The 15,831-nt window shown below is 42.3% G+C and overlaps 3 protein-coding genes across 3 annotated transcripts in view; 2 read left to right on the forward strand and 1 right to left on the reverse strand.

Moving 5' to 3' along the window:
* Window positions 1–2,871: 2,871 nt before the first annotated feature.
* Window positions 2,872–5,845, forward strand: lyve1b (lymphatic vessel endothelial hyaluronic receptor 1b; the record flags this gene model as incomplete). The annotated part of the gene is made up of 6 exons (XM_080841537.1): window positions 2,872–2,956; window positions 3,126–3,288; window positions 4,244–4,380; window positions 4,684–5,091; window positions 5,187–5,262; window positions 5,656–5,845. The coding sequence occupies 6 exons, from the start codon at window positions 2,872–2,874 to the stop codon at window positions 5,843–5,845; spliced, it is 1,059 nt and encodes a 352-aa protein (XP_080697663.1).
* Window positions 5,846–9,108: 3,263 nt separating this feature from the next.
* Window positions 9,109–13,287, reverse strand: bhlhe41 (basic helix-loop-helix family, member e41). The gene is made up of 5 exons (XM_080841867.1): window positions 12,839–13,287; window positions 12,673–12,736; window positions 12,440–12,547; window positions 12,220–12,331; window positions 9,109–12,043 (listed from the first exon to the last, which is right to left on the reverse strand). The coding sequence occupies exons 1-5, from the start codon at window positions 12,898–12,900 to the stop codon at window positions 11,133–11,135; spliced, it is 1,257 nt and encodes a 418-aa protein (XP_080697993.1). The 5' UTR covers window positions 12,901–13,287; the 3' UTR covers window positions 9,109–11,132.
* Window positions 13,288–15,295: 2,008 nt separating this feature from the next.
* The window catches only part of sspn (sarcospan (Kras oncogene-associated gene)), a 6,421-nt gene continuing 5,885 nt past the window's right edge, over window positions 15,296–15,831 (forward strand). The window contains exon 1 of the mRNA XM_080841503.1: window positions 15,296–15,742. Within this exon, the coding sequence (XP_080697629.1) occupies window positions 15,536–15,742 (207 nt within the window). The 5' untranslated portion in view covers window positions 15,296–15,535. The remainder of the gene's footprint in view (window positions 15,743–15,831) is intronic.

The following is a 15,831-nucleotide window of genomic DNA, read 5'->3' on the forward strand; positions in this document are numbered from 1 at the left end:
CAGCCACAGGAAGAGCAGGGTCACAGGTTCTTCCAGAGGTGAAAGTTGGAGTTGAGAGCCGGAGAAGGAAAAATAGAAGAATAGGAGTGTCATACAAAGATGAAGGGAGGAAAGAAAAGAGGAAGTGAAGGCCACCATGCCAGGGGTGATTTCCACCAATAGTCTCACACTGTCCAATTCTGTTGTCAGAAATATTTCTGCTGACTAAGCACACAAACTCCTACACACAGTACAGTGAAGTTCAGAAACACTACACTTCCTGGACAAACCATGAAAACAGTGGTGGTGGCAGAGTTACCACAGCAACAGAGAGCTTAATCTGGTCTACTTTATGCAATTTCCTGTGAAAGGAGTGAGGATTGTATATTCAAAATGGTCTGTAAATACGCAGGACCTAATAGATTAGTAGTTGCAAAGGTATTATAGTATGCTTCCTATATAATTTCATAAAATTACAATACAGCTGCAGCATGGGTTTATATAATTCATTAGTTTGACATACCGGTTGGTAAAATAACAACAAACCTATCCTGGGAAAAATGCTTGTAGACAACGACATGAGCAGTGACTGCAGTCACTGGCCAGCAAGCAATTCTGACTTCCAACAGGAAATAAGGAAAGGTCATGCCTTTCACCTTCCCCAATCTATAGATCAGAATAACAGAATTCGATCCAAGTTTTTTCTCCATAGACATGAAGCTGAACCTAGAGGCACTCCAGAATAGTGTCATGAAAGCCAGTAGCCTATGCAATGCACTACAAGCCCATTTCAGTTTAAAGGTGAACTGTGTAGGATTTAGTGGCATCTAGCAGGGTGGTTGCAGATTAAAACCAACTGAATTCCCCTCTATCATCCCTACCTTTTCAAGCTTGTAAGGCAGGGTTATGGTTTGTCCGCTATGGGCTACTGTAGCAACATGGTGGAATCTGTTGAAGAGAACCCGCTCCCTATGTACACTGGAAGGGCTTATTCTAAGACGCCAATAACTAAATGATTCATTCAGTCAACAGACACCAAACAAATCATTGTTTGACTGCTGGTAAAATGTAACAAATGAACAAGAAAATGAACAGATTGAGGAGAATAGCGCTAATATCAATCAGACAGGTGTACTAAAAGATGTGACTGGGGGCTGCTGGAATGCAAGAACAGGCCATATTTTAGTTTGGGAATAATGTAAGAGCCCATAGTATGTCCCCCTCATTGATATAAACATGATAAAGGAAATGGTCTGGGAAATCAGAACAGTGAAGGGGCATACATACATTAACATACAGTAGGGGAGAGCAGGGTAATGTGAGACATTTTTTACATTTGCTCTCCTTTAGGCGAGCTTAATTGATATATCAGTAAAATGTACACCTATCCCATTTATTCAGGATGTAGCAATTGAAATCATCAGAATGTCTTTTAGACAAAGGGAAGTGAAAATATGATTGTTTTAAAAAAAGTGGTCTTGTGTCTCACTTTACCCTAGCTTAGGGGTAAAGTGAGACAGACCAGAGAAATCAACGGGGTAAAGTGATCCACTTACTTTTTCCACTTAAAATCTACCATAACAACACATGTTGTCAGAATCCTGACAGCTAGATTGACAACTACATTGAACATTCCAAAACTGATATCTGACTAGTAACAGAATCAAGGGGATTGGTCAATTAAGCATTTTTTGTTAAACACTTGAAAGTAAAAAAAATCATATACAACATAATATAATTAAAAATGTTTTTGTTAACATTCAAATGACAGATAGAACCAGTTAGATTAGAACACAGTCATAGGACCATAATCAGAACCAGCTAGAACAGACTGGGACTCAGAACACAGGACTAGACCCAGCTGGATTAGAACATCAGCCTAGTAATCATTTTGTAAGGGATAATGTATAGAACGCCGGTCATATTCGTGAAAATAAGCCCCGACAGGGCGAATAGCACCCCGACGCGAAGGTTACAGTCAACTGAAGTGGATGGACCAGTGGAGTGCAGCTCAGGATTTGGCCGGTCTGACACCATAGATGGTGCAAACACTTCCTCAGGGAAAATAGCTTGGTTATATGGGAAAATCCCAGTGGACTTGAATCCAGAAGAGATATTCCGTTGTGGCACTGATGACAAGAAGGCCTCATTCACAAGTCCTGCAATCTGGTAGATGTGGAGTGTTTTGCCAGGGTTAGAGCTCTCTAATCTTCACCAACATCAATCACATGGTTTTATATGTTGGAGGTTCATCAACAGTTTTTCTACCTGAATCAATTTGCTTTGACACAACAGTTGATTAAGTCAAGAAAATGTACTTTTACATGCAAAAAACACATTTTTGTGCAAAAACATACTTTCCACAGCACCAGCACCAACCTCTCCTTCATGGCAAGGGGGGAATGGGAATGGCTTGAAAACATAATTGTCACTTGACCACAAATGTGTTCCTTGGCCTAGATACAGGGGGTGTCTTACATCACCCGGTGTCTCACATTACCCCGCTCTCCCCTATATAGATATCAGAACAGGAAAGAGGCGTACATATATGAACATATACAGAATCCAATTAAAAGGCATGGTTTGATCTAAGGGAACCATGCCTGAAAGAAGGTAATTATGACTGTTGATGTGTAGTTTGCATAGCTTCATCTCTCATCATTAGTACAGCAATAGAGTTGGCATAGTCAGTGTGTGCCGCAGAGTTTGTGTTCTCGCCCTAATCTAATCTCATGCCAGAGTCAAAGGCCTTAGCACAGTCCATCCTGCCCTTCCTGTTTTCACTCTCCCAGGGGATGGTTTGTCATCAGCTTAGGCTCCTCTAACGTGCTGCATCTGCAAAAGGTCGTCCATCTCCCTAAGACACCTGACAGGCCAGCAGTGAGGGACAGCATGGCCAGACATGGGACTACTTCATGCCTCCTGCTGTGGGCCGGGGCTTTCTGTGCGCTCGCATTGGATCTTTCACAGGTTCAAGGTACGAATGCATATTTTTTTTTCTTCTTTCAGAATTTAAGTTATTTCGATTTAAATGAGAAATGAGTTGCAAGGTGTATCATTCCTGAAGTCATTACTGTTATCTCTGAGGTTGTAGGTTGTATACATACAACAAACCCTTTCCTTATAAAATGTTCCCCTTTTTTCAGTGACAACCAGAAAGACTATATCAGGGGTGTTCATGGTCACGCTGAATAATCAGTACAGCTTTAACGCCTCTGTGGCCAATGACGCGTGTAAAGCTCTACACGCAAACATCGCTACCAAAGCTCAGGTGGAGATGGCTCTCCTGAATGGCCTGGAGATGTGCAGGTAAGGAGTGATCCACGAGGAGCTTCCAGAAGCCAGCTGAGCCAGCAATAGGTCTGGCCCTGTTCTGGTCTAACTGATTCAGAGTAAGTTTAGGTTGATGTGTTAGTGATCTGGTGGGAGTCTGACTGATTCAGAGTCAGTTTAGGTTGATGTATATGTGATCTGGTGGGAGTCTGACTGATTCAGAGTCCGTTTAGGTTGATGTGTGTGTGATCTGGTGGGAGTCTGACTGATTCAGAGTCCGTTTAGGTTGATGTGTGTGTGATCTGTGTGTGAGCTTGAGCTGTTCATGTCTCTCTGTAAAGTCTTAGAGAATTGATCCTGAGATTGATGTTTTGCTGGATCTTTAGAAGGCTTCCATGCTCTATAAGGGAGTTTTGCAAGCTTGTAGAAAGACACCATGGTTTGTGCATCTGCTCAAGGGTCAAAATACAGGAGTTGGTGTGGAGTGTTGGTGAAGGAGCTGAATTTTGTATTGAATTATGACATTCTTAAAGTTATGTCCAAGTTGATCATTTTTGGTGTACTTTTGCAACAGTTCTGCGGACACATAGTGTCACAGCATTTTGCATTTATGTATGGTGCTTCGGGAACACCTCAATGAATCAAATAATCTCCTCAATGGAACAAGCTACATCATGTTGAATCAAAAAGTGTCCTCAATGGGATAAGCTACTTCAAATTGAATCAAATAGCCTTCTCAATGTAGCAAGCTACATTATGTTGAATCAGAAAGTCTCCTCCGTGGAACAAGCTACATAATGTCGAGCCATTACCTTTTTTTTTTCATTATCTTACCACAATAAAGCAATGGATGAAAATGTAACTTCACTTCATCCAGGTATTTTTATTGATTTCATTTCATTTATAGCAATGATGTTTTAACAATTTCAAGAAAAAAACATATGACTGTCTGCTTGAGAAAAAGGCACATAGTGACTGTTTTTTCCCACAGATTTGGCTGGGTGGAGGAGAAGATTGTAGTTGTCCCACGGATCCAGGCCAGCCCAAAATGTGGCAACAACAAAATTGGACTTGTCACCTGGCGGGCACCTGAAAGCAAAGCTTTTGATGCGTTTTGCTTCAACGCTGGTACAATTAGCAATTTATTAATGTTATGGTGATTTGTGTTGCTAACAAAAGTCTTCAAAATGTAAAATGATTTGTAAGGAAAATGAAAATAATAAACATTAGATAAGATCCATTTAGTTGGTTAGTATGGTATTTTTCAATGTTATACTAAACTAAATTGATAATTTATAAAACCTATGTCAAATGTGTAGAAAACTACAAAATTTCCATTTTGAATCTGTTTCAAGACACCTAATGCCTGAATGATCTGAGAACACTATGTTCTTAATCTGCCTACACATTCTGTCTGTGACCACCCTCTAGACACAGTGACAACCCTGAGAGCCTCGACAGCTAGCATTCCGACCACGGAGAGACCGGACGGAAGCTCATCCCCTCAGCATCCTGCTACATTTCCACCTTTCCTTATCACCTCCACTCTGGCCAAGAGGCTCCCTGTCACCACTCCTACCGTCCCACGCTCCTCTGTTTCTCCCCCCATCCTCTCAAGCAAAGCTCCTGAACATCCCCCAAAATCCACCTCTTCATCTCAGTTCACTTATAAAGCACTCCACACAACTACTGTCACCACCACCACCACCACCACTCGTCTACTATCTTCCAGGCCTCCTTCTATTCCCTCCTCCTCTTTCTCCTCTCTCTCACCTCCAGTGCACACAGGCGATCTGGCGCCATCTCATTCAAACTACCCCGAAAAACCTAACCTAGGAGGTGAGAATTATAGTGATGCATGTCAAATGAGAAATACATCAGTGAGAAATACATATCAAAGTGATTTCATTTTTTTCCCATTATCTACTTTTCAGCAGCACCTATTGCGATCCTTATCACAGCGGTTCTTGCTCTTGGCATATTAGCTGGATCAGCCGTGTATTACAAGAAGTAAGTTTGTTTGTGACCCAAGCAACAAATGCGATGTGTTCATTTGTAAACTTATGTATCTTTGTTAAAATGTTACATTACATTCATCCATCCTGCAAATAACACAACTTGCCAAATTACATGATGTTTTAGTGACAGACATTTTCTATGCCTTTGTGTATATGAGCAGTACTATGTAAGAGTAGGAACTACCATTAGCACTGTTTGGGAGAGTGCTTGGCCCACGATATACCATAACTCAGTAATAAAGGTGAATATGTTTAGTTCCTGGCACTCTATTTATATAGACTGTATATCTTAGCAACTCTAAGGTCATTGCATAAGTTCCTGGTCAGCAGTTTTACTGTGGAAATGTGTTGGTTGTGCTAATGTGATGTTTTGTGTGCTGGACAGAGTAGGAAGGAGTCTCCCGTTCCAGAGGCCGGCGCAGGAGAAAGGAGCTGCTGAGACGGAGATGTTCAAGCACTTCCGGGAGCGTGACCTGAAGCGCCGCCAATCAGGAGGAGATGGAGAGAGAAGCAGGAAGTGCTCCAGTGACATCACTCTTCTCATGGAGCAGGAAGCCAAAGTAGAGCTAGCATAGAGATTCATATGGATATAGGTTATAGGGATACATATGGATATAGGGCATAGAGATTCATATGGATATAGGTTATAGGGATACATATGGATATAGGGCATAGAGATTCATATGGATATAGGGCATAGGGATATATATGAATACAGGGCATAGAGATACATATGGATATAGTGCATAGGGATACATATAGAAACAGGGCACAGGGATGCATGGGAATCATGTCCTCCTATCAGCACCGCAGTAATGAATAGATATTCAACAACTCAAATCTATGTTAATCTTTTCCATGTCCTTTTCTGAATCATCTCTTAGCCTCATGGCTGTGCTAAGACCAATGAAGAACCCCCTGTATATTAAGCCTACTTATACACAAAAACCAAAGACAATTTGCATTTTTAGCCCAGGTGCTCTCACTCATGCTGCCTCAGGTGTTTACACCATATATAATTTCTGATGTTGTAAATAGTTGACTGATAGCTTCAGCTGCATCTTATGAAGTCACTGACTTTGACTTTGTCACGATTTTTGTATTATTTTCTTGCATAACATTGGAGACTTTCTATTGGAACAACATATGTCCCAACTGAACAAGCCAATGCATGATTATATGCCAAAGCAGCAAGAATAACAATCTCATTCCTAGATAAATGCTACAATCTGTGTTTATTTTTCCATTGAATAAAACTGGATGTGACAGAGGCAAGGAAAAGGGCCATATTTGTATTCATATGGTCTTATGGACACCTTCTTCAGCAAGATACAGCTCTTGTTCCCACTTCATAAAAATGATAAGTGGTGTCCAGAGGATATGAACACAGATTACATTCTTACATTTCATACTCATGCTATTTATTTATTATGCTGTTGACATTGCCTTCTGTCAGAATCGTATGTGATTAAACAAGCTTTATTGATTTCATAAATCCAGTGTCCCATCAATTGTGTGATGAAGACCTGTTCAATTCTAAACTCTTTTTGTCAGTGATTTGTGTTGCTGTCTACAGAACAGTGGCCTGCATTTCCTATAATTACCACGTGGGGGCAGCATGCAGTTATCTCACTTCAGTACTGACTACTACAGATTACTAGTCTGGCCCTTGGGTTACCATGACCCACAGGTTTGAATAATATGATATTCGGTGTGGGGTGGACACGGGTTATAATTGCAGTTAATAATATCATCTGTTGGTTTTACAGATCCACAGATGTGAATTTGTTAATCAATATTAAGTTATTTGGGAGAGGCAATACCCCAGTCAACCATAGTTTATTTTATATATTGGCCCATACGCAGACTATATCTCAGGAATTCCTAGACTGTCCTGGATATCCATTGTATTGACAGCAAATGAATAACGAATGAACAACGACAAAAGAATAACGTTTAAAATACGTTGTTTCCATTAGGTTGTTGCATCTGTCATGGAAACTCTTTCATGGAAAATCTTAAATGACCAGTCAGGCAGCTATTTAGCCAAGTCAGAACAGGAAGTGTTAGGAATTTCAGTCAACGACCATGGAGGTCCTAAATTCCTTTTATAACCTAAATTGGAACATTAATTCTAGAACCATGAGTATGTTCAACTAAGCTCATTGGTTGTGATCCAAACTGTGGCTACTTCTGATCATGAACACTCCCCATGCCCCAGACCTTAGAGAGCACATAAACCCACAACGGCCCAGACTATGACATACTGATATAGCCAGGGATTGATTACCGAACGAGCCTAACAGGCACAGGCCCAGGGGCCCATGAGATCAAAGGGCCCCTAAGCCAGAGCCTCTGCATGAGGTCGCTGTTATGTATCTATTATTTGTGGTTGAAAGATGTGTATTTTGTTAATTTGCTGTTGGCTTTAATTGAGTGTACCTACGCTGTGTTAGAAAATGTGTATGTGCGCTGTAAATCCTGTTGAGATACAGGTGAATTTAGTTATTGTGCTGTTGAAAAATAATGTCATCACATTTAAGTAATGTCTTGCGAGCACACAATGTTTGTGGCCGTGCGCGAATGGGAGGGGGGCCTTTTACATGTCCAGGCCCAGGGGCCCATGATTTCATAATCTGTCTATGGATATAGTCTGATTCTCGCCATGTGTTCAGAGCCCATTAACTTCAAGAGAAACACCTCACATCAGAAAGCTGTTAAAGAACAATGTTTTCTATCCCATGTCCACTAGATGCCAGTCTTCTTCCAATTATCAAGGTCTGAACCAGCGTTGGTCCAAGTACAATATCTTGGTTTTATGAACAACAGTGTGCTTCAGCGATTTGATTAGGTTTTGGAAAGAGTGTATCTCTCAACTTTGACAGCAAACTAAAGCCACACAGATGTGTCTGCACTAACCCAGGCAGTGAAGCAGCATCTCTGCTGCAAAAGCATTCCAGCACTGATGCTACCAGAACTGAACTTTGTTCTGAGGATTTACTCAAAGAACACGATACATCACAATACTGGCTGCAGATCAGACTTCAATCACTGGACTAGTCCTTGCACCTCACAGGCATTCATTCAAAGATTTTTTGAGACTCAGAATTATGTAAGAGATGTTGATCAGGTTCCTCAGTGCTGAGTAGGGAAGAGGTGAGGTGAGGGTCACTAGAATACACCCCCCCCAAAAAAACAATGTTTTACAGCTATTGATATAATGATCAAGTGTAGTTGAGCGTATGAGGAAGTGTAGCTCTTTATGTTTCCATGTGCAATAAGAAAGGAAGAAATGTTTTTGTACAAAGGTGCACGTAAAATACTGTTTTGGTACAGTTTACAGCAAAGCCGATCATGTGATCTGCTACTAACTTGGTCTAGTACTATTTGTAAGTGTCCATTTGTACACACAGATTATGCTAGAGAACTGAGGCAGAGCAAAAGAGTGAGACTGAAAGAAACCAGGACAAGGACATAGAAAGAAAGATATAGAGACAGATTTAGGGGAAGAGGGTGAGCACGTGTGTGTGTGTGTGTGTGTGTGTGTGTGTGTGTGTGTGTGTGTGTGTGTGTGTGTCATTAGCTTGGCCAGTGGAGAACCCTGCTCTTCTTGTTTGGTCACATGACTTATGCCAGAGGATGGCTGTTCATTCCATCAGTGTGGCTTCTGTCAGCTAATCCATCAGTGGGAGCTGGAACCAGCCACCCAGGGCTTGGAAACCACAAAACCTGGAGCTGAGGACTATGACTTTTGAACAAAGGGTCCAGAACTTGTTTTGTACTGGAGCAAATGTGGTACACACAAAAGGATTGTGACTGACTCCAGAGGTAGTCTTAATATTTTTTATTTGACAACTGAACTGCAATAATTTAGAACAGCAATTGTGTAAAGCATTAACGAAATGTGCAACAGTTCTGTTTAATCCTTTAAAAAAATCCAGAGATTTCTTCTACCACATAAACATTAGACATATTTGTCGCATATTCACAGACTATTTACACAGACATGCCACTGCTTTAGGCAATTGACAGCAGAGGATCTAAACAGAAGCTTTAAACGCAGTACTGAGTCTGAAAAAAAAAAATGGCCATTTCTGTATCTCTTTTCCTATCCAGCAAAACAACTCCGAACTCATTAAAAAAACACAACACTTTGACAACCGTCAGAACACAAGAACGTCTGTTTACAGTCTTAAGAATGGCATCGCTTATCACCTACTTACTGGTTCCACCTTACTCTAGTGCCATCACTTGTATGCACATGTATGTACATGCTGGAACATGATACTGGTTTGCTACATGAATTAAACAAGTTAGGAGGTTCATTTTAGTACTGAACACAAATGTCAATTATATCTAATCAGGCCAAACATTCTTAGAGAAAAAGTCCAGTTTTTTTCTGTCTTTGGATGGTGAAAATTAAAGAAAGGTTAATATCAGCATCTATTGGACAGACATGGTGATGCCATCCGAAGAGCAACAGAGTAAGCTGCTTCGTATCATGGTTTCCATCTATACACAGACATACATACTGCCTTGGATGTTTGCCTTTGTGGCGTAGACTTTGCCATGAAATTATAGTACACATCAGATGAACAACCAATCACAGAAAAACCAAAGAGTGAGGAGAACATAGAAGGAGAAGGCATGAACAAGTGCACTTTACCTCTCAGAGCAAATAACTAGATCGTAATCAGAGTATATACAAACTTTCATATCTACGGAAAAGAACAAATATATAATACATTCAATATCAAAGTTTCATAAGGTGCTAATATACCTTGTATGTTTTTGCTGGAGGTGCAAGTCATGGGGCATCTTGAAGATTCCTGTCCACAGAGGGACACAGTAGTCTAACACTTGCATTGAGGTGGGAGTTGGATAAGGGGTAGGGGTCAAACAACATCTTTAGGACTCGTGGACTCTTTAGATAGACTTTGCCCTATACGCTAAAATAATTTGCATGTCCGGCAAACACTGTTTCAACATGGGGGTGGGGGGGGGGGGGGGGGGGTGGGGGTAATGGATATTTTCAAGAACACAAAACAAATTATTGAGGACAATAGACCAGAATCGGCAGTTGGGGAGGGCAAGGAGGCAGCCGTAACATTGAGTCAGAGGGTTGTTTCAAGGCTTGTCCAATTCCAAATGTCCTTGTCTTATAACCTGTGCTGAGTTCGGCTGGTAACCCTCCTCTATATCAATCCCATTCAGAACTCCTGTTGAGGTATATAAGTAACTGCATTCAAGCACTGAAAAAGCCTGAACGATGTGGTAAATTACAAATGCATCACAGTTACATGTGCAAGAGGCGTCACTGACAAATACTGTGGCAATTTTGATGGTAAACACCCTAGTTGAGGTCAGTATGATACATCCAAGTGTCCCATACAGTAAGTTAATTCCAAATCAAATTTGAAAATAAAATAATAGCTGCAGCTGGGTTGAGAGTAAGTTCTAAATCATATATTGCACTATTATAAAGTGTCCTATGTAGATACAAAAGCAAATTCCCAAAAATTCAAACAGTTTTGATAAACAATCACATCTGGATGGACTAGATAACATTTGTAAGTTGCTGAAGTCAATCAAAGTCGAGTATCATTCATATATCATGGATAAAGTGCAAAAGGCACAGATTGTTACAACGTCCCCCATCCTCCCCAAAGTCAATGACCAATTCCAGATGTGAACCAATCTTGAAGGTACTGAATAAAAAAAAATAGAAATAATAATAGAAAACAAAGCTTTCCAAAAAATCTCAGAAACACTACACTGAATGTTGAATGAAATTAAATTAAGATAACATCGATAAATATGGACTTTATACAGGCAAAAAAAAAACAGAAAACCCCAAAATGATTATGTACCGTCATTTTCATTTCGGAGGGACTCATCCTCATCATTCTCATTCTCATGACACTGATCTCCCTCTGCGGGAGATCCCAATTCCGCATCGTTTGACAGGTCGTCACTAGGACTCGGGCAGTCTTTGTTCTGTGAGGTCATGCTGAATCCGCTGCCCTTATCTGCCGCCAGCCCCGGGAAAGCTGCTGCGGCTGCTGCCGCCTGTGCGGGGAGCCCTGGGTATAGCCACGGGAAAGGGCTGGTGAGCGCAGCCGCAGCTGCCGGGTACACATACTTCTCCAGGTTACTTTTATCAAATAAAGGCATGTACGACGCTGCTGCAGAAGGGTTTAGGAAGTAGAAAGGCATGCAGAAGGGAGTTTGCTGTCCAATACCAGTGATTCCCATCAACGAGTTCATGAAAGCCAGATCAGGACGGTTCGCAGGGTCTGCACTTGCCACACCATTCCCACTCCAGCTCATCTTTGGTTTTTTGGCTGTGCGGTCATCCCCGAATTCCTGTTTTATCTTGACACCTTTTCCCCCTTGTGCCGTACCGCTCTCACATCCTTTCTCTAGCTCCCCATTGTTTCTCTCCGCCTCACCGCCATATCCACTGTCAGTATCAGTGTCGTTCTCGTTCAGTTCTGGATTCTGAGTCCTCTGAATGACCGGTACACAGTTCGCCTGCGCGTCTGCTTTGGGACCATCGCGGTCCGGTAGCGGATGCTGCAGGAGCGGCGCACTGGGCTGAAACTGCGCGGAAACTTTATGCAAGTGGCTGATGAGCTGCGCGCACCTCTGCTCTCGAGTAGTCCAGTTTTCGAACTTGCTCAGGTACTGCAGGACCTCTTTGGCACACGCCTGAAAGCCTGAGTGGAAAGCCTCCAGATCGGCTTGGAAGGACGATTTCATCGACCGATCCCCTGTAAAGCAACGGTGAACAGGAGAGGAGAGGATGAGTGGACTGCATGCACTTTTAATGACCGATGGTTATTTTTTTGACGGATACGAAACATAAGGCCATTCTTCAGACTGTTAACTAAGGATATGATTATTTGTTTTTTAAGGCATATGCACAAATGCATGGAATGTAATTTACCGTTCTGCAAAGCAATTATCTTCTGGTGCTGCTGCTCGGTCACAGCGGTCAAGGCGTTCAAGTGCTTCAAAGTTAACTCAAGAACAACCGCTTTCTCCAAATGTCCAAGAGTCTAAAAAGTACAAGATGGTACATTTTAAACTTTGAAAATGCAATGCTGTAATGCGTGTCAATAACCTTATCTCGCACGTGACCGACCATTTAGACAAAACAAGCTTACCGTCAGTTTCAAATGTTCAGGTAACAAATCTTTAAGCTGTCCAATGCATTCATTAATTCTGTCTCGTCTCTTCTTCTCTATCAGACGATGTGGCAACTTGTAAGCGTCCTGGATGAGAGCAGAATGTTTGTTAAAGCTACTATAAGGAAACAATGTCAACAACAACAACACCTACAAAATCGTGAAGAAAAACAACAAGGCACAAGAGTCATTGCCTGTGCGTTACACCTTACCTTTCCGTCCTCGCGCTTCATCCCTCTTTTAGATTTGCACATATAGAGAGAAGAATATTCCACCCTGAAATGAAACAGAAAAGTCCAGGTGTTAACGAGAGGTCCCATTCATTTTGACCAGTAGACTATGTTGCGAAAAGTACTCAATAGGCATGTTTTTAATTACCCGAGGAAGTCTGTGTGATCAATGTACTGTCTCTCCTGGAGGCGTGGTATTCTTTCATCCATAACTTGTTTTTTTTTTTTAATCCTGCTACTCAAACTTGGCTTGCAAGAGTTTTAAATCCAACTCCAGTAAATGAAGAGACGCTGCACGGCGTGCGTCTGTCCGGTGGCGCTGCACTTCAGAATGATGCCTGCTTTCCTAGACTGCCACTTTGCCAGAGCACTTTGAGCGAAACCAGAGCGCACGCGCGCCTCCTGAAGGGAACGGCTCCGAACTCACGTGTAAACTGCACCAGTCCGGTAATTAAGCGCATGGAGAAGCCTCGCGTCGTGTGGCATCGCGTAACATTTTTTATTAGGCCAGGTTATGGGCCAGTCTATGTGCCCTTTGTGTAAATTGTGCCTACTAACGATTCTAAATATTTTTGCCGCGGAAGAGGAAATACCAGACTACGCCACTATGAAGTTTGTGCGTGCGCTCTAGGTTGTTTATATAATGACATAAGGATATGGCATGTTTGCTCATCTAACGATACGTCCAACCACAACCACAGCAGTGCACTAAAGTATTTTCTCTTGAATGTTTGGTTGTTGAGAATGTAGCAGATTGTCTTCCTTTGTAGTGAACTGAAACTTGGTTGCCAAACCTACCTCGATAAGGTGTGTTTTCAAGGATCACAGTCAGACAGCGTGCAGCAACACGTGTCTGTACGTGGTAGTGCAAAAACGGTCGGTGACTAATTTTGCTTAGAGGAGCATGAGTCTGTGTCACAGAAAAATATCCAAGAGTTATTATCCTCTGACCAATAATCACCCACATACCAGCCGTATCGGATTTGCGCTAAGGAATCAAATAGGTGGCAGGAAAGTGGTTTGTCACCCTGAAAACAGGACGGTGTATTTTTAGAGAAACTGGAAACTTACTGAACAACTCATTTTAAACATAGTGATAAAGAAATAAAAAAAATAGAGGGACAAATAATCCCTCTACATTATTCCTAACGGTGAAAGAATATAAGTGAAATAAAAGTAAATCATCACATCACATTTTGCCATTTATTAGAACCACTGTCTTGTATACTGTTTTTCATACTTTTTTTTTTTTTTTTTTTACAGATTCAGTAGATCCTAAAACACCAATTCCATGATTGGGCTGCTCACATGTTTGGTAAATCATATGAGAATTGTATGGCAGTGCTGGTGGTCTTGTTGTCATATGGTTTAATGATTATTCCAGACAGAACTTTAACTGGCCATGGCCATTAAATTGTATAAAGTCTGGACTATGACGGTTTAGCAAAACTTTAATCCCTTTGTGATTTAACATTGAAAAAAATTATAATGGCACTGGCATCTTTTTCAGGGGCTGGTAGTCTGGTTTGGCTCACAGAATATATGCAACATACGAAAGCAAAGTATTGCAAGTGTTTTTTTGTATGAATGTTATTCCATGAAAACCCACTATGGCGAAGGTTGCGTCTTAATTGTTAGTTGAGAGAAAGGGTCATTTTGAACTAATACACTTATCGAAACAAACTGGACTTTTCCAGGTGTTTGTAATCACTGAATTACAGGTTTATTCAAAATGTGCACAAATGGCCCTAATGCACACATTGATTAGACACCGTAATATTAATCCAGTGTGGGAAACCTTTGCCCTTTCATTAGATCCAATCACAACAAACAAGACATTTTCAGTTAAAGCGAACATAAATGAATCCTTGAAAAAGTTTCGGTATATAGCGCTTTGTTCACAACTACTTTTCTGCTTCAAGGCACTTTTCAAAAGTTGAATATTTGCAGGTCTGCCGTCAGAACAAAGACTTTCACTGCATGGCTTCAGTCGCAGCCGCCTAAGTGCTTTGATGGAGGCCAAGTGGAGTACAGTAAGTGCATCTGCACCTTTTCATTATATTCATAAAAGATTTGGCCCTAAAGCCCTCACATGCTGGCAGGTCACATTACCACTTCATCCTAATCATGTGACTGAGACTTGGCTGTGTTTTGAGTGGGCCCTGCCGTGCATGACAGCGCTGCCAGGAGTCATCCTTTGGACCCAACGCCTGTCTGTGACGTGACATGTTGGTGCCTGGGCTCATCTCCCTTAATTGCTGTTTTGCCTTTTAATCAGATGGCTCCTTCTGGCTCCTCCGAAATCAGAGAGGCAGCTTTTTGTTCATCTGCCGGTCGTGTGTTGGAGCCCCCCTTTGTGATTTCCCTTCTCTCCTTACCCCCACTCCATCCCTCCCTCTCTCCTTCCCCTCACTCCATCCCTCCCTCTCTCTATCCTGCTCTCCTCGGCTTGCCTCTGCACTATATGTGGCACTGAGGCAACTCGAGGAATCTGCTCCAAATGCTTTCCATATTAGTTCAGAGCCTCTCCGGTTGCAAATAGCAGCACGGTTCAGGCCTTTCTGTCAGCAGGGAGGGGAAGGGAAAGGGAGGGGGTGTGAGGAGCTGCCGTCAACCAGTGGGGAGAAGTAGTCACTAGTAGGACAAGAGGAGAGAAGTGTAAGTGAGGAGCACAGAGAATAGGAGAGGAAGAAAACCGAGAGAGCAAGGAAGTAGAGAGAAAGCAAGACAGACAGAGAGAGAGAGAGAGAGAGAGAAAGAGAGAGAGAGAGAGGCTTCCACAGCCATCGGAACAGGAGAATACCAGCAGTCAGAGTCTTGGAAGGAGCCTGGAAGGAAGTACGTGATGGGAGCCCAGAAAGAGAAGATGGACCAGGCGGACCACGGCCGGGCGAGCGAGGAGGTGTCCAAGTGCTGCGGCTGCCGCTTCCCTCTCCTCATCGCCCTGCTGCAGCTGCTCCTGGGCATCGCCACCGCTGTGGTGGCCTTCATCATGGCCGCCATCAGCCCCTCTCTGCTGGCCAGGGAGACGCCCCACTGGGCAGGGATCATCGTAAGCATGGACTCCTCCTCCTCCTCTTCTTCTTCTTCCTACTTTCTTATCTCCCTCTTCCTCCCTCTCTCTCTCCTTCTCCAATGCAT

Source organism: Sprattus sprattus, assembly GCF_963457725.1.
Source record: "Sprattus sprattus genome assembly, chromosome: 7".
Taxonomy (NCBI): Eukaryota; Metazoa; Chordata; class Actinopteri; order Clupeiformes; family Clupeidae; genus Sprattus; species Sprattus sprattus.

Bases quoted from the DNA above. Each gene is read 5' to 3' on its own strand.
- bhlhe41 (XM_080841867.1), bottom strand. From the start codon at position 12,900: ATGGATGAAAGAATACCACGCCTCCAGGAGAGACAGTACATTGATCAC. The intron at 12,548-12,672 runs GTAAGGTGTAAC...GCTCTCATCCAG, and splicing joins TGAAGCGCGAGGACGGAAAG to GACGCTTACAAGTTGCCACA. The intron at 12,044-12,219 runs GTAAATTACATT...GTTGCTTTACAG, and splicing joins GATAATTGCTTTGCAGAACG to GGGATCGGTCGATGAAATCG.